Source organism: Lagenorhynchus albirostris, chromosome 17 (assembly GCF_949774975.1).
Source record: "Lagenorhynchus albirostris chromosome 17, mLagAlb1.1, whole genome shotgun sequence".
NCBI classification, from domain to species: Eukaryota; Metazoa; Chordata; class Mammalia; order Artiodactyla; family Delphinidae; genus Lagenorhynchus; species Lagenorhynchus albirostris.
In genome coordinates, this window is record NC_083111.1 from 62,727,953 (window position 1) to 62,750,200 (window position 22,248).

At 39.7% G+C, this 22,248-nt stretch overlaps 1 protein-coding gene across 1 annotated transcript in view; it reads right to left on the reverse strand.

Moving 5' to 3' along the window:
* Positions 1 to 1,248: 1,248 nt before the first annotated feature.
* TNFRSF11B (TNF receptor superfamily member 11b) overlaps positions 1,249 to 22,248 on the reverse strand; it is a 28,643-nt gene continuing 7,643 nt past the window's right edge. The window contains exons 2-5 of the mRNA XM_060128104.1: positions 10,874 to 11,243; positions 6,037 to 6,228; positions 4,118 to 4,342; positions 1,249 to 2,430 (exon numbers count right to left, since the gene is read on the reverse strand). Coding sequence (XP_059984087.1) covers positions 2,042 to 2,430; positions 4,118 to 4,342; positions 6,037 to 6,228; positions 10,874 to 11,243 — 1,176 coding nt within the window. The 3' untranslated portion in view covers positions 1,249 to 2,041. The remainder of the gene's footprint in view (positions 2,431 to 4,117; positions 4,343 to 6,036; positions 6,229 to 10,873; positions 11,244 to 22,248) is intronic.

Sequence of the window (22,248 nt, forward strand, 5' to 3'; positions counted from 1 at the left end):
TTTCCCCAGATTTATGAGTTTGTGTGACATTTACCTGGATCTACCCTTCTGTCAAAGCGACCATAATGATCTGGTTTCACAAAGGTAAGGTTGATCTGTGTTACATTCTAAACCATAGAAAAGTGAGAGAAAAGAGAAACACAGACTGTGAAAGGATGGGGTGTAATGGACCCTGTTCCCAGTCATATCCCCTTCTTGGGAACTGCAGCTGATGAAGAGAGACCCTCAGTAGCCATGTACTGAATATTTACACCAGTCCTCACCTAGGACAACCGGAGTCTCTCTGCTAGGAATTTGACATTTTGAACTAAAAGTTACAGAAATATAAGACTAGGAGAAAGTGCAGGAACTTCTGCCATCAAGGAGCCCAGCGTTATCTTAATTCTACTGTTTCTGAGGCTTGGATACAACCTGTATTATTACCTGTAGCTGTTCTGGCAAATTACCACAAACTGGATGGTTTAAAAGAACAGATATTAATTCTCTCATAGTCCTGGAGGGCAGGTCCAAAATCAAGATATCAGTAGGACTGTGCTCCCTACAGAGGCTCTAGGGGAGAATCTATCTGTTCCTTTCTTCCCTAGCTTATGGCTTATTGGCTTGTAACCACATCACTCCCATCTGTGCCTCTGTCTGCACATCATCTTCTCTTCTGTCTTTCCCCTCTATGTGTCTCTTATAAACACACTTGCCACTGGATTTAGGGCCCACCTGGATAATCCAGGATGATTTTATCGTCTCAAGATTCTTAATTACACATACGAAGAAAGATCCTTTTTCTAAATTAAGTAACGTTCACAGGTTCTGGAGATTATGACATAAACATATTTTGGGCAGGGGCACCACTCAGCCAAATACACCATGCTTCCAATTAACTTTTTCTTAAGTAGTGCCAGTTTCTATTACTTGAAACCCAAAGAACTTAGGTAGTTTGGTCTCTTGATGCTAGTGGCAGTAATTATAAGTTGTTTGTGCCATCTCTATACTAAGCTTGACTTCAGAAGTTCTCCAACTTTAGTGTAGTAAAAATTACTTTGGAACTTGTTAAAAATGCAGGTTTCTGCCCTCCTTTCCAGAGTTTCTCAATAAATTGGTCCAGGAATCTTCATTTTTAACAATTCCCAGATGGTTCTGGTGATAAAAGAAAGGGAAAATTGTGAAAGCTCAGACCCATTCATGTCCCATTCACATAAAAGCAAGAGGAAAAACGATGAAAAATAATTTGAAAACTTTAATGATGTTGTTTATATAGTAAAAACATAAAATCTTTTAAATAAGGTACATTCAGTTTCTCAGAGCATCTAATATTCAGATAATTTATATTTCATACACTTTCCAACATTAAACAATTGACTAAATAACGCATTTTCTATAAAATGATAATTCAGTTTACACAGGTAAAAGTATATTACAAAAATACTCTACACAGGAAGAATGGCAGTACCTATTAGGAAATGTTACAAATATTCTGTTAAAAAATATATTTTATCTCTTTCATTTGTCATAATAATAAACAGAATATATATTTTTTTCTTTCTAAAATTAAGTCTTACACAGTTTCCCTTCAGGATGGTAATATGTACAAACCTTATATCTGAATGGATATAAATAGCAAATACTATAATAGTGTTACAGATATATTAGTAACTTTTACAGAAAAAAATGGCTTTCTAATAAAAGCCTCTAGTACAGCTGAATTCTCAAAGCTATTTAAGTTAGACATTCCCATGTTTAGTAAGGCACAATGGAGTCTAGTTTCTTATTTCCAGTTGAATTACTGCAAGCAGTAACAAGGAAAAATATAGTCAGTAGATATTGGACCAAATCTGTTAGTTGGATAAATTATTTGGGATTTATTAAACTTTGGGGGGAGATGTGAGTTCTTTCTCCACACCATAGTTTCTTTTCAGGCCCTGTGGCCAAATCTAGTCCTTGGTGATGAGAAAGAAATCATTGTACCCTCCTCAAGCGCCTGAGAAACAGTTTACTCATTTATTGGATCTGGTCCATGGTGAGGAAACAGCTCAATGACCATTTCCGGTTATAAGCAGCTTATCTTTAATGATTGGACCTGGTTCCCTATCATTTCTAAAAGTAGCTTCTGATATAATCTGTACATAGTGAAGCTGTGAAGGAACCTGATGGTCTTCTTCAGACTCTGAGTGACAGTTTTGGGGAAGTGGTATGTCTTCAAGTGCTTTAGGGCATGCATCAGGCCCTTGCGGGTGTCTTGGTCATCATTTTTTATTCGCCAGAGGCTGAGAAGCTTCAGGATTTGATCACTTGATTTGCACGTCTTCATTGTTTTCTCAATGTCTTCTGTCGTCACTTTCTTCCCCGGCAAGCTTTCCATCAGCCTTAGAAGCTGCTCGAAGGTGAGGTTCATGTGCCCAATGTGCCTCTGCACGCTCTTTTCACAGAGTTCGATATCTGCGTAAAGCAAAAGCCAGAGATATTCACGTCATCCACCCAAAGCCGCCGTAAAACTTCCCTGAGGCAAAAGGAGGTTCCCCAGAATTTCGTAACTTTTAGGAGAACCTCCTCCTTTCCTTTTGGGAGGGCTTAAGTAATGCTAGTTATTCCTGAGAATTGAGTGAAATATTATTTTGTGTTACACTAGGATAATGTGCTTCCTACATTCTAGGCATCCAACACAGCTTTGTGAAAAGCCCAAATTTGGAAAATAACAGTGGGAAACTACAGACACACCGTTTTCTAAGAAAATTTGGAGAAATTAAAAGTGTAACCTTTTAGGAAAAACACAAAGTTAGCTATTTTATAATACAAACTTTCATTAACTGATACCCAGTATATGTGCTATTTGAAGAATTAGGTCCTTCAAACGGTCTTTAATAAATAGCACCAGGAGATCGTCAGCACAAAGGAGGAGCCGTGAAAACCCAATAATATGAGGCCAAAGAACAGTAGGATACACATGGCCTGGAGAATATTTCAGTAATGAGCTAGGACATAACATAAGAGGCAATAAATAACGTTTCTATTGATGACATGAGTCATTTATTATCTGTGGGCCCGAAGGCAAGTCTGTTCATCTTTCTGGGCTGAAATGTCCTCATTTATAAAATAGGAAATTGGGTCCCTTCCAATTCTAACAGTCTCTGATTCTCTCCTTCCCTCTCTTTTTGCTTCAGGGCTAATTATACTTTCAAAGAATACATTTTGTTTGCCAAAAACAGAAGACAAGTTTACTCTTTGCACAACTGAAACCATTCAACTATTAAAGCTGTCAGTCGCCTAAAATCTGTTGCCTCGGTTTCAGATGTTTGAGGCTTTAAGGTTGTGTAGGACTCCTCAGTCATTTAACTACATGTGAAGAGCAGAATGGATTTCTCCTTGACACTGTCTGCATTATGAAAACGCTCCCTCATTTTTTCTGCCATGTCCTCCCAATGCTAATTAAAGTCAGAACTTTTTCTACTGTGTATCCTAAAGCTTATAGTCCACAAATGGTAATCTTAAAATAGGCTGTGTTCAGATGCAGAGAACAAACGTATGGACACCAAGGGGGGAAAGTGGCAGGTGGTGGTGGTGGGATGAATTGGGAGATTGGGATTGACATGTATACACTAATATGTATAAAATAGATCAATAAGTAAATAAATTTTTAAAAATAAAAGTAAAATAAAATAGGCTGTGTTGTGAGGATTAATGAGAGGATACCTGTAAGACACTTAGAGGCTCTCTGGAGAGAATTACCACATAAATCCAACATAGTTTCCTGGTAGAAATGCAAAGTAAGATCTAAAGTGGTTAAAGAACTTCTAGATAGGCCAGAAGGGATGCTCCTAAAACTGCTAAGGGGATCCAGAGTCAGATTTCCTGAGGTCTAGTCCCGCATTTGAAATGTATTATCTCTCCCTTTAGAGAGACACTTGAAAAAGAAATTGGGGAGTAGAGGAGGTGAGAACAAAACCTCACATGACTGCTCTAGGAATAGCATATCCACTATCACTTGATGAATACGTTTTCAGTCCAACAGTAATTCCCAAAGGGAAACATCATCCACACAACTACACAGGTACATAGTCCTGTTTCTGTTGTAGGGCCGACAGGTGTTCTGATTTCTGATCGAGTTGTTTATTTCAGGTTCCCATACCTTGGATGATCTTCTTGACCATATCTTGGTCTTTGTTTTGATGCTTCCATAACTTCAGCAGCTGGAAAGTCTGTTCTCGTGAGCTGTGTCGTCGTTTTATCCGATCTATGCTCTCTGCGTTCACTTTGGTGCCAGGCAAATTGTCTACCAGGACACTGAGCCAGTTCGGGGTAAGCTTTGTAGGAACAGCAAACCTAAAGAATGCCTCCTCACACAGGGTCATGTCTAAAGAAAGGTGGGAAAACCAAGAAGATTTACTCAATAATTGGATTCTTGGACGTCTAAGGGACAAAAATAATAATAATAATAGTAATAATAAAAACCAACACAGTTGAGTTTTCCAGGATATTGCATGCTAAAATGAGAAGTTTGAATAAAATCAATCTTCTGTTGCCTGGTCTTAGTGGCAGATCACCAATCCAACTGGGTTTATGTCCTTTCTAATGTTCTTTTAGAGCATTTTGTGGGAGGAGAGTTTAACAAACGTCTAATAAGAATGTATTACTGCTATAAATAACTTACAGCAAAAATTCTATATATATATATAGCATAATGTGTATATATATGTTAATATATACATGAACATATTTTAATGTAACCGTGAAATATTTTGTTAAAGGTTTAGCTGGTGTCTACAGGTTACTTCAAGATCAATGTCAAATCACTGTCTTTAAGGGAGCTTGAAAAGGAATCTGAAATAGTGTATTATTTTCTGCACACACACAGACACATAGTTTACCTTTGGGAACAAGGATGGATACAGATGTATAAGCGTACATTAAGTGGGAAAATAATCAAACACAAAAACATGTCATTTAGAAAAGAAGTGCAATGGCCTGAGTGTCTGGGTAGGGTTGGTATATCCCAGGGATTAATAGTTTGTTTTTGGATTCATTAGGTCTGGGTTTGAATCCTGACTCTGCCATTCAAGTTCATACATTAACTTGAACAAACTTTACAGTATTTTTATAAAGATTAAAGACCATATAGCAAAAGTGTCTGGCATATAGTAAGTGCTCAAAGAATGATTGAAATAAAAGTATAAATGAATTAAAGAGAATGTTAGAGGTCACTCTTCTTCTATCCCTTCCCTCGTTCCATTATTTAATAAGAAAGCAGAAAAGCTGAATGACTTATCTAAGATTTTTACAACACAGTGAAAGAATGTTGGAACTGGGTTTGAATCTTCAATCTCCCAACCCACATTCCTATGTTTTATATACTTCTATGTCGCACAAAAAGATGTTTGGGGAGAGTCAAGCTGATTAAATGCTAAAAGGTCGATCCTCCTTGGTGTGATGAGTCCTTGGTAGAAGGTCTGAGGTTAGTGTGGTGGTAGGAGTGACAAGGTGAGGACAGCAACCTGACTAGTACCATCACCAACATGAGGTACATTCAGGTAACTTGAGCTTGGAGCTACTGACCTTTCCTGAATAAAGAGTTTAAGACAAGTACAGGAACTTAGAACTTCCATGCAACAGATGCAGTAATACCACAGGTAACAAAGCCAGTATTGCATTTCTAATTTGTCATCTATGTATGTCACTATGCTTCTTTGTTGCCAATTTATACTTTGGCTAATAATACAGATATTCTTAAAAGTGATAAAAATGCATAGCTTAAAAAATTCTGCAATTTGGACTCTGATCATCGAACCTTAAACAAAATCTTTACACCACCCCGTTCTCCGTGGGTAACATTTGATTCAAGTGTGAAAGTCAGGGTTTGGAGCATGATTGTGAGAAGATGGGGACTTTTTGAAAGATTTTGAGTTGTGGCTTTAGCGATGATGCACAGGGAATAGTCTTAGTTGGTTAAAATTCAAGAAAGGGAAAATACAAGTTTGACTAAGAAGGGCTGGAGGGTCTTGTATTCAACTCAGAGGTGGTACAAAGACTGCTATTTTGAAACATAATTACCTATTCCACACTTGTGAGTCGGTTCACCGTTTCCAGAACATACATTGTCATGCGTTGCGTTTCCTTTCTGAGTTAGAAGGAGCCCAAGTGCACTGCAGTTTGTGTGCTTTCTACAGGGTGCTTTGGATGACGTCTCATTGGAGAAGAACCCATGCGGACAACTTTCGCAAACTGTATTTCGCTCCGGGGTTCCTACAGAAAATACCAAGCCATTTAGCACATTCTTCTCAAATACTTTCGCAGCAGATACCATCTTTTTTTTTTTTTTACATCTTTATTGGAGTATAATTGCTTTACAGTGGTGTGTTAGTTTCTGCTTTATAACAAAGTGAATCAGTTTTACATATGCATATGTTCCCATATCTCTTCCCTCTTGCGTCTCCCTCCCACCCTCCCCATCCCACCCCTCTAGGTGGTCACAAAGCACCCAGCTGATCTCCCTGTGCTATGCGGCTGCTTCCCACTAGCTATCTATTTTACGTTTGGTAGTGTATATATGTCCATGCCTCTCTCTCACTTTGTCACAGCTTACCCTTCCCCCTCCCCATATCCTCAAGTCCATTCTCTAGTAGGTCTGTGTCTTTATTCCTGTCTTACCCCTAGGTTCTTCACGACATTTTTTTTTCTTAAATTCCATATGTTTGGATAAGACTTTTCACTTGGTTTTTACTGCTACTATTATATTGCACAAAACTTGAGGCATTTTCATTTTTCACTTCATTAGACAGAACAAAACTTCTAGAGTTAGCCCCTTAGGCAGTCTCCCCTACTTGTAATACAAACACAAATGTGTTTTGTTGTTACCTACAAGCACAAAATTGGGGAGGAAAGAAAAGAAGGGTATGATGTTCAATTAGTCCTGCCTGTGCTAAACTGTCAGTAAGATCTTTTTGTCAACCATAATCTCCACACAATTATTCCTGGGAAATCATGAAGGTAACTGCTGTGTAACTGCTGTAATATCATTCTTTGAAATCAGTACCCATGGAATGCTGCATCGTTAAATTCCAATCAGTTCCTACTGAAGTTCCTTCTTTCCTGAATCCTAATCGTGAAGCAACTCATAAGTATGCTAACCTTGAGAAGTAAAAATTTACAACATTATAATAAACTTTTGAAGGTGGCAATAAAGTTGACCATAGACTCAAAAGCGTAAGCCTACAATTACATAGTAAATGGAAGATGATATACCATTTGCTTAAACTGTTGAGTCTGAAAAGAGCGCAGTCATTAAAATTCAGGGAAGGGTGACTGTAAGGGCATTTTATTTCATGGTGGAGAGATACTTGATAAATTTGGGTAAATCATTGGCAGGAAAACTTGAACCAGTCAACAACTAAAGATGCTATTAGAAATAAATATCTTCAAACCCTTGACTCTATGTCTGGGTAGATCATACATTACAGTGTACTTGCAAATGAAAATACCTCCATCTAGTGTAAGCTAGTTGAACAGATTTAGACTTTAATATTCAAATGTAGCTTTTACAGGCCAATTCTGGCTGACGCAAGATACCAAATACTAAAGGGACAAAGGAAAGCTACAGAAAGTTAATAAATTTCATTTATTAAAATTTTCAGCCTCCCATCTCATTGTATCCTTTTCCAAAACCAGAAAAAAAGAGTACAATGGATCGGTTTTAGTTTCAACTCTGGCTTCTTTCTTTTCTAAAGGGATTGATGATGCATTGGCCAATAAAAATGACAGACGGTTGGCAGAAAAAAAAGAGAAGGGGGAACCGTGCATGAAACCTTCACATGTTAAATGCCATTTGCAGGGTTGCAGTGACATCATCTTAGGAACCACTTTACGAAGAGGTCTATTTTTTTAAGTACTTTCTTGCTACACTCCTCTCCTTAAATGGGATCCAACTTGATACCAAATTATCCAATATCGTAAGCAGAGGTATTTGGACAGAGATTCCATGGTATTATTTCATTGCTACTATTCTGGGGATAAATGGTCTTGGACATCTGGATCCAAGTCTCCCTTTGCCAACTGCACAAAGAAGAATCTTGTCATTCTTCACATACATGTTGATGGCTTGGGTGTTCTCATGTGTCCCAATGAGAAAATCATAGGTACAAGACATTCTTTCAGGTAATTTAGCCTTTAAAGTTCTCTACCAAGAGGAATCCAAGAATTATAGAAGGAAAGTTTTTTTAATGTATTTGGAGGCTTTATGTAATGACCTTTCTGAAAACGACTCCCCTCTTTTATGACTGATAGAACTTCTTATAAAAAGATGTATCCATCTAAGTAAATGATTTTGCCTTATTAATATCAACAGAAACATACAAAGTACAATCTGGCAGGCAAAATGTGAAATAGAATGGCAAGAGGAGTTGTGCTTTTCAGTGGAGAATTCACCATGCTAGCCATAAGCAATTACATAAGAATTACAGGACTAACAGGATGAAGTACAGTTGATCCTTGAACAGTGGTGGGTTAGGGGCACCAACAGGCTGCACAGTCGAAAATCCCATTATAACTTTATAGTCAGCCCTCTGTAGCGGGGTTCTGCGTTCACAGATTCAAACAACTGTGATCATGTCGTACTGTAGTATTTACTATTGAAAAAAAACGTGCATACAAGTGGACCTGCGTAGTTCAAACACATGTTTTCAAGGGTCAGTGTAAAATATGGAGAGGAGAAGATAATCTGGCTTCAAAACAACAACCACGGGCTTCCCTGGTGGCGCAGTGGTTGGGAGTCCGCCTGCCGATGCAGGGGACACGGGTTCGTGCCCCAGTCCGGGAAGATCCCACATGCCATGGAGCGGCTGGGCCCGTGAGCCATGGCCGCTGAGCCTGCGCGTCCGGAGCCTGTGCTCCGCAATGGGAGAGGCCACAACAGTAAGAGGTCCGCGTACCGCAAAAAAAAAACAAAAAAAAAACGAAGAATGATTATTAAATACTTTTTAGAATAATACTACAGAATCTTGTCTTTGGACTGGAAACCTCGTATTTTCCATGAGGAACTCCTTTGTAGGTTTCTAGGGAGGGAGCAGTAAGTAAATGAATAAACGTGTACCTTTGTACTAAGTCTTCTGGCTGCCTGCTTACTTCGTTCTACAAACAAATTTTCATGCTTATGTGAGAAAAATCCTTACTACTTCCATTATTTTTCAAAACTTTCTAGTTTCCAAGCTGCATAGCCCCTGCTTAATTAATTTCCCCACATATATAAATTACTGAATTGAATTCAGTGGATCTGTTTCTGTTGGGTGGGCTTCCCCCTCTACACCTTGGCTTAGCTTTTGAGTCCCAGAGTATCATCCAATAAAAGCTAAGAAGTGTCACCAATTTCTTCCTCAGATACTCATCCTAGAGGCATTTTAAGGAACTGTCATGCAATTTGCACCTTCTGTGATTAATTTTATAAAATTCACAACTTAGGCAACTTAGTAGTTCAATTTTTTTTTTTTTTTTTTTTTTGGTGGTACGCGGTCCTCTCGCTGTTGTGGCCTCTCCCGTTGCGGAGCACAGGCTCCGGACGCGCAGGCTCAGCGGCCACGGCTCACGGGCCCAGCCGCTCCGCAGCATGTGGGATCTTCCCAGACCAGGGCACAAACCCATGTCCCCTGCATCGGCAGGCGGGCCCTCAACCACTGCGCCACCAGGGAAGCCCAGTAGTTCAATTTTTGAATATGTTTCCTTTGTAGGCCTTTAAACCTAAAATGTTTATAATCATTTAGAATCTATATTACAACTTCTTAAAGTCAAAATAGTTACACATAATTAGCATCCTCAAAACCAATGACTGTCAACCAGGGGTGATTTTGCCATCCCGGGGACATTTGGCAATGTCTGGGCCATTTTTGGTTGTCACAACTGGGGGAAGAGTGCTATTAGCATCTAGTGGCTAAAGACCAGGGATACTGCTAAACACTCTACAATGTACCAGACAGCTGCCCACAAAAAGAATTATCCAGCCCCCAAACGTTAGTAGAGCTGAGGTTGAGAAACACTGCTTCAGACTGTGTCATTGGAATCTATACCGATTACTGCTTCCTCCAGAAAAGTAGGTGAATACTCTTAGTTTTCCCAGGCCAGGAGAGCGTGCAGACTATACCAAAGCTTCGTGAATGTAGCAAAGAAACAAAACATAGTGGGTTACAACCTTAGAAAGTTCAGTGCACACTGGCCTTAACCTATGCTATTCAAAATGCAAAAAGAGAAAGTACTTTGTTTGTAGACAGGTCCTTACTCTTGGCTTGACAGTCTGCTTTGTCTAAGATAAAGGATAAGCTCATTGAAGAGATGCTGGTACCATCTTTATCCTCCCAGACACTCAACTGCCATGCCAAAGGAAGAACTAGCTTCATTTTTAATAATGAACTGCATTTCCCCTAGCCATTCTCATTTCTTACATAATTAATTATAACTACTCATTGTTAGCACGCCAGAGCCTCATTAATATCTGCATAATTACTCTCTTGGTATCAGTTAACATTTTTAATGTTTGTCAGGAAGCACTGCAGTTTGAAGCTCTCCATGCTGAAGTGAAACACAGAGGCATAGCTCAGCTATAAACAGCGCAACTCGGAGTGTGTCCCTTTAAGAAAGAGCAGTCAATCATGCATCTCATTAGGGAGTGATTTGCTGCATTTGAGATTTGTAACTAAATTGCCCCTAAATTGGCAAAGTGTTCCTCTGAGGAATGGTTCTTTGGCAGCCATCCAGACACGTAGTACATACCTAGCAGGTTCCATTACCTTTGCAATTTGCTGTCCTGTAATGTCACCTGGACAAACATGTTCCCTTAACCTTTCCCTACTGCCTGACTTTGTGTGATGCTAATGAATTCGGCCGCATGTTGGAAGCGAATGCATACCAGCGTGTAGCACTCCGAATCCAGAGGGACAGCTCTTATGTTTCAAGCAGAACTCCAGCTCCAGGTAGCGCCCCTCCTCGCATTCGCACACGCGGTTGTGGGTGCGATTGCACTCCTGCTTGACGTACTGCAGTTCCTTGCACACTGGGCTGCAGTACAGACACTCGTCGCTGCGGTGCCAGCTGTCTGTGTAGTAGCGGTCAGGACAAGGGGCGCACAGGGTCTTCCGCCTCGCCGTGCAGTGCTGCTTTAGGGAGGTGCCGGGAGGACATTTATCACACAGCAGCTGACGAGAGGTGTCAGGGTCATAATGAAGGTACTTGGGAGGGAAGGTTTCCTGGGAGGTCCATTTAATGGAGATGTCCAGGAACTAGAAGAAGAAAGGGAAATCGTGGCATGTTAGCATGGAAATGGGGTGGTTCTTCTGTGCAAAAGCATCGTTAACCTCAAAGAGTCCTGTAATACCTGAAGCCTCATGCCCTTCCTGCCTACTGAGCTACGACCCCAGAAAGTGAGTTCAGAAGCCATAATTCTTGCCTCTAAGTAGCTTAATCTCAAAGACCAAGATGGCAATAGCAGCAAAACATATTCAGTAAATCTAGCTCATAGATGGCTGGAGTGGAAAGCTCATCAGAAGAGAAATGATTACACTTAGATGCACCGCTAAACAACCCTTGTGCCCTGAGTGACACTTTACCTCCCTGGGCTTCAGGATTATCTAGATTAGTGAGTTGGGTGAACTAGTGGTTCTCAGAATAGCTATACCAGAATCACCTAGACACCTTGATAACATGTAGATTCCTGAGATTTATATCCCTAAACATTCTGATTCCACAGATGTGAAGTTGGGGCTGGGGATTGAAAAATCTACTGCTGTGATTCCCATGTGTGGAGCCCATCCTCAATAAATATAATTTATTCACTTGACGATAGTTGTGTCCCAGGCTCTGTTCTGGGCAATTGGGATACAGTAGTGAATAAAATAGTCAATAAACTCTGTCTATGGAGTTTACCATCCAACTGGGGGAGTAAGAAAATAAATAACAAATTACACATAAATTATACAATAGAAAATAAGTGTTGTAAAAAAATTGGAAATATGGAGGGGAAGGTAGAGAGATAACAAACTTTAAATGGGGTGGTCACAGTAGCATATTTAGGACGAGATGACATTTTTCTTTTAGTTTTCCCGTTCTAAGATGTAATGATTCCAAACATATGGTAAAGTAAACAGTTGGTGATTACAGTCATTCTGATCATTCGTTCACTCATGCAACAGATATGTACTGCATGCCTACCAGAAATATACCAGAAATATGCTGGTGAGTAAGATGTGATCTTGGGACTTCCCTGGAGGCGCAGTGGTTAAGAATCCGCCTGCCAAAGCAGGGGACATGGGTTCAATCCCTGGTCCGGGAAGATCCCACGTGCCACAGAGAAATTAAGCCCGTGAGCCACGACTACTGAGCCCACGCGCCCCAACTACTGAAGCCCGCGGGCCTAGAGCCTGTGCTCCACAACAAGAGAAGCCACTGCCATGAGAAGCCCGCACACCGCAACGAAGATCCAATGCAGCCAAAAAGAAAAAAAAACTGATAAAAGATATGATCTTTGTCTCTGTGCAGCTGGTAATCTACTGGAAGATTCCTAGAATTTTAAGACATATTTCCTCCATAACATCATATGGTGCAGTCTTGAATCTCATAGGTGAATGATGTCTAGAAAATTAAATGACCACCTCTCTTAAGGTTAATTGGGAAAAACTTCAGGGAGCAGGCAGGGTTTCAGAAGTTTCCGTCCATAATGGCCGAAGAGCTGTGTGCGTAGGAGAAAGATTTTGCAGGCAAGAGTACTGCTTGGGAAGGCAGCGCCACATGGACATTCTGTCTTGTAGTCTAGATCTCAGAAGGTCTTCAAGGGAACACTGAAGTAGTTCTTCACACTAATTAGAAGAAAAAGTGTTGTTTGTGCGTAGGGGTGGTTTGTTTGGCTTTTATTGTTTGTTTCTGATACAGGGATCAACACTGACTGTTCTCAGGCTTTGGGAAGGTGGCAGGCCAAACAATAATTTTTTCCAAACTTTCTTCTTTGCAGAACTCAGGAAATCTCACAGAAACCCATTGACCTGGAAAAAGTGTGCCAAGCTAGGGAAACAGCACTCCCTTTTGAACGAGGAATAACAAAGGTAAAGAAAGGCCTTTTTCATACGCATTTGGGCATTTTAATAAGTAATTCTATTCGCTTCTTATTGGGACATGACAAGGGTCAGGGATATCTGGACCTAATATGAGCTGATAAACCAGATTGAAAGAATAAAAGATCTCACCTAGGGCCATGGACTTTTTAACTGAGAGCAGTTTTCAGACTGCTGTGATGTAAGGGACTCCTAACCAACAATAAGTAGAATACAGTGCAAAACCAGGGCTGCTTCGGTGGTATTTTCAGGACGCTCTCATGACCCGAGGGTTTTGGGGAAAAGTATGTTCTTGAATTTCCCTGGGGTTTTCTATTGGCTCAGATAAACTGGGTCAACATTAGGAGAAAGAAGTGGACCAGTAACGAGTGAAAGCTCTGTGGTTTGGTCTGGATTTGTCAGAAATAGATGGAATCTGTACATTCAACACATATCTATTGAGCATCTACCGTGTACCAGGCATTGTAGAAGATCTTAGCATATGGTGGCACACGAAACAAAGATGCTCTTCAAACTGTCCACAGTCTAGTGAGGAGGCAGAGAACATAGAAGGAAAGAATAAATAACTACAAGTAACGATCAATGTTTGGAAGGAAATGAAGCAAGATGAACTGACTTTGTTGCTTCTTGGTCATTCGAATCATATTATGCTATATTTTTCAAGGCCCCTGTGTGGGCTTGGCTCAAATATTTCTAAAATATTCAATGCTAGGGAATGAAGTTTTCCTGATGCAACTCGCAAAGCCACAGGAAAGCAATGAAAAATGCTTTTTTTCTCTTGATGTTCACTTTCAATTTCCTGAAAAGCCACTTTTGAGGGTTCTCTTCTTTCAAGAAGCTCAGCTCAGAGGTCCATAGGGATATGCCTTTGTCTTGCTTGCTGCTGCTGAGTGAGCCCCGTCCTGGTAGGGCTAGCAGTCCTGAGGCTTCCCCCCGCCTGACTTCCCATCACGCCCCCTTCCTCACACCAACATGGCTCATTTACTCATCAGCGGACCCTTTTCTCTCTTACCAAGAAGTGACGAGGATGAGATGGAAAAACCCCACAGATGGTGCTCACTACAAGCAGCCCCACAAATACAAGACCTGACCAAGAATACTGATGCAATTTGTATTTTTCTAGGCAATTGGACATGACATTGTTGGTTTCCTGAAACCATGCTTAGGAAATTAGTTGCCATCTCTTCAAAATACAGGGAAGCTTAGGTGAAACGAATCCACAGAGAAAAAATAAACAAATCAGGTTGACTTAAGGATTAGAGAGCAGTTATAATGGTGAAGGTCATTTCTCCTCAGCTACCGCATGGAATGATCGTATATATTTTTTAAAAAATCAGAAAGCCGTTAGGAACTGCAGACTTGTTTTCAGCAAGTTCCATTGGGCCTCTGTGTTTTATTTGAAAATTTTCCACTTTGGTAAAATGACAGAACTCTGTGTGGCCCATATTGGATACTGCGTCTCCCTATCTGGTTAGCCCCAATTCCTGCACCGAATTTCTGGAACCAGTTACTGGACAGAGGATGGGCAAAGTTAAAGCTCTTCATCTCAGTCCTCTCTCTCACTTTCTTCTGCCTTTCCTAGAAAAGCAGTGAGGAAGAAGCCAAAGGAGGACAGACCATCTTAACACCGGCTCTATCTCCTTTGCCAGCTGATAATATTTAAAGTCTAAGAAGAGTTCAAAAATAAATGTTTCTGTGCAGTGCATAACATAACCACTGATGAATATCTGCAAAGGCTGGGACACGTACATAGGTGTCTATGCAGAAGCATAAAGTGCTGTCTGTAAAAGAGGCCAGTCTGCTTTGGGTTATGCTTGATTTTTAAAGAAAAATTAAATGGAATTTTCTCTCCATTTTTTCTTTCTTCCTCTCCCCATTCCCTACCCATCCATCCTCTGGTGTAGACCCCTAATCCTTGAAGGGAATCCAGAAGTCCTCTAATCTAGTGCATCCCACAAGTCCAGGAATCCTTCCTGAAGCCCCCCATGTCTCTTTTCTTGAAAGGACAGTTCAGGCTCCATCTATAGTAGCTTTGTCCCTCTCCTCACCTTCCATTTTTCTTTCATGTTGGACTGTGTTAAAGAATGTTCTCTTTCAAACCCAACCGTCTTTCCTCATCTGTCAAATATTAGCAGGTGATGGTAGTGGGTGAAGGTGATGGGTGGGCTGAATTAGTTGTTCTCTGAAGCATTTTCTGGCTCTACCATTTTTCTTTCTATCACTGTAATATTGACAGAGTTTAAGTAGCCAATGAACTTGGAAACAAATGTTTTGCTCTAACCCCCCTCCTACTTCTTGTTCCACTCTTTTATTTGTAAAACCCCTTTTTACAATACTTTGCTCTACCGTGCTTTGATTTATTGTGCTTCACAGCACACTATATGTGTTTTTTACAACTGAACGTTTGTGGCAACCCTGTGTTGAGCGTCCATTGGTGTCATTTTTCCAGCAGCACTTGCTCACTTTGTGTCTCTGTGTCACATTTTGGTAATGCTTGCAATGTTTCAAACTTTTTCATTGTCATTCTATTTGCTGTGGTAATGTGTGATCAGTGATCTTTTTCTTTTTCCCCTGGCCGTGCCACGTGGCATGTGAGATTGTAGTTCCCCAACCAGGGATGGAACTCGTGCCCCTGCAGTGCAAGCACAGAGTCTTAACCACTGGACCGCCAGGGACTTCCCTGTGATCAGTGACCTTTAATGTTATTATTGCAAAAAGATTATGACCTACTGAAGGCTCAGATGACAGCATTTTTTGACGATAAAGTACTTTTTAATTAGGGTATATACATTGTTTTGTAGACATAATGCCATTGCACACTTAATAGGCTACAGTATAGTGTAAACATGAATTTTATATGCACTGGGAAACCAAAAGATTCATGTGATGTGCTTTATTGTGATATTCCTTTGATTGTGGTGGTCTGGAATCGAACCCACGATATCTCCAAGCTATGCCTATACTGCAGAACTCTCTTATCAACCTCCAGTTTTCAGATTCACCCATGCCTTCCATTCCCTCTGTAAAACCAAGGGCTGCCCCAGCTCGCCGGATTCTTAGCCATGCCTTCTCCTTGAGCATTCCAACTCCCATTTGCTCTCTTAAAAAAGTCAGTGGTACGTTTGCTGCTGACTCTGTTGATGCTCATTGTATGTATGTGTCTATATATGCTGTAGTTGTAACTATAGTTGGGAGACTCAAATATTATGTAAACCAGGAAACATGGGTGTGAAAAAATTATTTTTCTATGAAAAGTAAATTGAATGCTTGGGGGATGACTTGATAAAGTTGAGGCATGGAAAAACAAAACAACAACAACAGAACCCTACCATAGCATCTGAGGTAGCTGAGACAACTGCAAAAACAAAATGGGGAAAACATCCAGAAGGATTATATAATCAATTTATTTCAAAAATGTCTTTAAGTTCCAAAACTGAAATGGATGGGCCATACATTTTAGATAAGGGTTTTGTAAGAAAGACAGCATGGGACTCCAGGTAGCCAACACAGATTCTAAGAAAGGCCTTGACTATATCTCAAAATACGGTGAATGAATGTTTATTTAAATGTTTTAAGTCAAAATAAAATATTTAAGATATAGGTATGTAATTTTTATTATTAAATGCTTTAACTGATCTTTCAATTAATCACATAACCCTTAGTCCCAAACATAAAATTTCTAACAAAATTCCCCATATTTAGGAGTTATATGGTAGTGGAAAGAAAAATGGGCAATATGATGGTAGAATTCTGTTTTGTCTGTTCCATTCTAACAAACACACATTAAATCTCTGTGCCAGGCGTTGAACTGAAAAATAATCTTTATAACACATTGGTTGGTACCTACTTTATGATGTTTTACCAGTATCATCATTAAGTCTCCACAAGCTACAAAATGAGTCTTAGAATGACCAACCATCCCAGGTCACAGTGATTAGTAGAGGCAGAATTAAAACCCAGAGCATGTGTCATAGAATACTATTGTTTGGCCATATCCTTTAACATTTACTAAATGCTCTAACTTACGCTATAGCCTTCATGCGCAGTCCAAAAGTAAGCCCTAAAATGCTAACTTTTCATTCAGATTCGAGAGCATAGTGTTAGGAGATCACGAAAGTGAGGAGATCAACCAAAGCCTTTCCAAAGTCTAGATGAACTGATGATTTTTCTTTCTTTGTGCTAAGACTAGCTCTTGTCCAAAGTTACTGAGATGGAAATTTCTTAGATGACAAGTGATTTCACTACAGCAGGCTACCAGTATATGCTTCTCCTTAAAGGATACAAGAATACACTTCCTCCAGCAAATTTATTTTTGCATGATGCAATGCAGCCAGTCGCATACCACTGGGCTTGCTCTCTCTGGTATACAGAACCATGAGTGACCCGGTGGGTTTCCGTTTATGGAAAATTCATTAAAAGGAGCCCACACAAAGCTTGAAATAACTACTTGGTTTGGGAGTTCCTTTTGTGATCCCTCGTCATGATCTTTGCCACAGAAAACTATTTGAGGACTCTCCAGAGTTAGCTAAACTTCTGGTCAGTTTGGAAACCATAGTATTTTACAGTTCATCTTAGCCAAGAAAGGAAACATTCAGGATATATATCATGGTGAGTTTCCTAAAGATCTCTTGTAGTATAAACTATAAAGCTTATTTTTTTTAAAAAAAAAAAAACCTCTTTTCCTATGAAGGTTAGTTTACTTGACTTTCTATAGTCTTATAGTATAGTAACTTCTCTCCTATTTCCTCCATTCCTTAAATTATTTATTTATTCATTCATTCAGTGAACACTTATTGAAACAATTACTATGCTCTGGAAATATTGCTAAACAGTGGGGTTGAATAAGTTAATGTTCCTGTTTGCTAGAACATTCATCCCAAAGCCTAGGCTGATATAAAATACTCATAAATCACTGCAAAACAATTGGAGGTAAAACAGAGGAAAAAGAGGATCAAGAAAAGGCTCAATAGAGAAACAGGTCAGAAATGAGGAGAAGCTGAAATTAGACAGTGGTAAGGAGGAGAGGAAGGGATAGGTATGATATATTAGCTGATTGCATGGGGAGGGAGGTACTAGAAATAGCAAATAGAGAACATGCCCATGAATTCTGACTACTAGATATGTGGTGTTGCCATTAATTACCAACAGCAGGAGGAGGAAACAGTTATGGAGGAAGACAGTGAATTTAGTTTTGGATCTTCCAACTATGAGACTCAAGTGATGATGTCGAGTAGACACGTAAATGGCTCTAGAAACAGAGAATAGGATGGCATTACCCAAGGATATTGTACAGAAGCAAAAAAAGATTAAAATGTTTACCTTTGGAACCTACAGACATTTGCAAGATGGGATGAAAAAGAGAGAAAAAAAAGTAGGGATATCACAGAAAGTTTCAAGAAGAATGCTAAATGGATAATGTATAAGAATATCTAAAAAGCATACAGCTTTTAGATCCATTAGATTGATGTGAATTTACAGGAGCACTTTTAGCTGGAAACCTGCATGCCAGGGTTCCAAGCTCAGTTCGACCACCAGCTTAATAACCCTTGGCCATTATCTTACCTCTACAATGAGAATAATCCTTATTTTATCTATCCCTATACAATTGTTTTAAAATTAGTAAAGGAACACAAATAAACTTGGTAAAGAATAAGATTCCAGACAAGAATGAGTCATTATTACATATGCTAATTACATAGGAGGTGGGAAATGGGGGACATTTTGAATCAGTCTCATTTTAGGAGACATTTTGAAGTTTCTTGGTCAGTAGGGAGTAACACACCTAAAATATGCCGTAAGTCGATTATCGATCCTATTCTTAATCATCTCCAGAAAAAGCATCTCTGACTTGTTTTTAAAATCAGTTTCAGTATCTTCCCAACTTGTATCACTTGCTTGGTCTAAGTAAAATATTTCAAGGCAGTTCCACAGATTTGCTTAGAGGGCTCAGACAGAAAAGGATTTGTTTCCATACACCTTAAATGCTTAGCACGGTGTCTTATACATAGCACGTATTCAATATATCTATTTTAATTTTATTCAATTCAATAGATATTGAGTACCTACTATGTGTAATTAGGATTACTGGTGATTCTACAGACACAGATAAAGGATAAATTTTCCTTTATCCTTGTAAAGGATACATTTTCAAGGACAAGGACAAAATCTGCAGCTTCCTCATCTGTAAAATGATAGTGATGACAGAATTTGCTTAAAGGAAGATTTTTTTTTAAGCATCTTTCATTTTGCTTGGCATTTTGCATGTACTGTTCCATTTGTATTTAGCTTCTATTTGAAAGGTAAGTGTGTAAAAAAGCAGGTAGCTCATTTGAGAGGTTTATCTCCTGCTGCCAGTTCCCCACCTGAGGGTCTACCACTGCTTAATAATTCCACAATAGCCAGAATTAGGTCTCTAGGTCAGGATGTAGAGCAAATGCATTAAAATCTGTTCATCTACTAGGAACTGATTTGCTGCCAACAGCTTTTGCGAGGTAAACAGGAGAAAGGAAACACAAGCAATTATGATTTATTAGATGAATCACTGGGCCAAATTTTACACTCTTTTGCTTCCCTTGGGGCTGAAGAACTGTCTCCAGGTAAAACTTAACTTTAAATGAGTTTTTTTTGGTTCCCTTCAAGAAGTTTCCTCTAGTTGTTTGGAGGCTTTTTCAGTTAATTAGCAGTACCTTGTTTATGTTTGGAATCAACCAGAATTGTCAGAACAGAGTTGCTTATGAGGCTTGTGCTGCTTCAGAGGAGTTTATAGGTAATTAACATTTGATAGATTAACAAATAAATGAGAGAATCTCTAAGACAAAAGAACTTGTAATGAAGGTAAACACTTCAGACTTCCCGAGGGAGATGTGTAGAAATCTCCCACATTTTGGATCTCAGATCTTAATATTTCTTCTCTTGGACTTCTATTAATCACCAGATTTGAGATATAGCATCAATTCTGAAAATTTCAACTCAACAACAGGGCTGGTTGCAATTTTCCTTATAATTATGTCCATTCAGGCCCACTTGACAAGCACAAGGGTGATATCACTAGTTCAGTTTTCCAGCTACAGTCCCTGGCATTTTGAGCTCAGAATGGGCAATACATTTTAGTATGTTGATTTTTTTTTTTTTTTTTTTTTGTGGTACGCGGCCCTCTCACTGCCGTGGCCTCTCCCGTTGCGGAGCACAGTCTCCGGACGCGCAGGCTCAGCGGCCATGGCTCACGGGCCCAGCCGCTCCACGGCATGTGGGATCTTCCTGGACTGGGGCACGAACCCATGTCCCCTGCATTGGCAGACGGATTCTCAACCACTGTGCCACCAGGGAAGCCCTAGTATGTTGATATTTTTGAACATCAATTTTTAATTTCCATTTTATATCTACATTTCCTCAAAGATAATACATTGCTCACATCATCCTATGAGTCAATCTGGTTGCTAATGATCTAGATTGAAGCCCAATCAATATATGGTCAAGGGCAGCTAGTGAGAGAAAGTTAGAAAAAAACAGCCATGGTGGTTATGAAATGGAATAGAAACTAGAAATGGAAATGGAATAAAACAGGATGTGATTTAAACATGTAGACATTTATCTTGTGCCTACAACATGTAAAACATCATACTGGAAGCCCTGGGTGATATGCTGAATAATAATAACATAGTATATTATAACATCATTACATAATAGGCTCTATACTGAGCCCTTTCTTCACATGCTATTGTCATCCATCCCCTCCAACCTCTGAGGTGATAGTATTAACCCCATTTTATAGATGAAGAAACAGTCTCAGAGAAGTTGAGTGACTTGTCAAAAGTCACAGAGCTAGTACCCATCTGAGCTGGGATTCAAATCCAATCTTGTCTGAACCTAAGCCTTTAACAATTGACTATTCCCCCTGGGAACCTGCAGTATTACTAACGAGATAGGCATATAAATGATCACCTATGACACAATGTAAAATTCAGTAAGATCTATATTTTGTCTATCCGTCCATACATCCATCCATGCCATCCCATCCCCTATCTATCTGTCATCTATCTATCTATCTATCTATCTATCTATCTATCTATCTATCATTTATCCCTGTGAATAAATTCTTCTCTGTCTTCTGTCCTGGAATGCAGTAGTTCACATAGCCTCTCTGGAAGATGGTCTTGTGAGACTGAGCAATCAGTTGCACTTTATACTAAGTAGCGGCTTCTCAGTGATGCACCCCCTTGAAGTTGCCTTCCTTTTTTGCTTACTCTTCTTTCACCCGCTCTTGCTTCCCTAGGATTGCACGTTTCTAATGAGGAGCTAAAATATAAAACGTTTGCCTCATGCTCTATACCTAATGGGTCTGGACTTAGAATTCAAGTCCAGTAAGGAGGCCAGGACATTTAATTTCAACAGAAAAAACAAAGACAAAAACATGGTGACCCCCTCCAGCTGAAGGAGGAGCTGAAAAAAGGATGAAAAAATACATTGCAATCACTTTGACCAAGGATATGACTCTGAGCCGCATCCCAGGACATTCTTAACCCCGGCAGAGAAGAGAACTCTGGTCGAAGGAACCCAGAAGCTTTGCTCTGCCTTATGGGTATTTTTCACGGGACTCAGCTGCTAGATGTAAGCTCCTACAGGACAGAAAATACTTCTCAGCCAGGTCACCTTAGGGAAAATTACTTAACTTCTCTGAACCTCAGTTTCCTTGCCTGTTAAATAGATACCAATCTCCACATTCGAGGATTTTTGTGAAAATGAAGGTTGTTAGCATTGCCGTCTGTCCAGGACCTAGGATGATATAGAAATTAATACCTGGAACATGGTTTATTTGCAGTGAAAGAGGAAAAGGGAAAAAAATGTTGGGGGTCATATATGGACAATTAAGTGCTCTAATGTGGAAGTGACTTCTATCATTTACACTCACAAGTCATTGCCAGAACTATTCACACCCCTACCCCCTTGCTCCCCAGAGAAAACTAAGAACTACAATCTTACCATGTTTCTGAAAGGGAGGAGAATGGAAAATGTTTACAAACGGCACTAACGACTACATCATTGTGCAGTAACCATCACTCACACTTTCTAGTTGACCTTTGTTTTAGCACAATCTAGTTGATTTTTTTCCTTTTACTGGATGTTAGAAGAGACAGGAAACAGTGTGGGAGCAGAGGGATGTGTCTAACAGCCCATGTAGAGT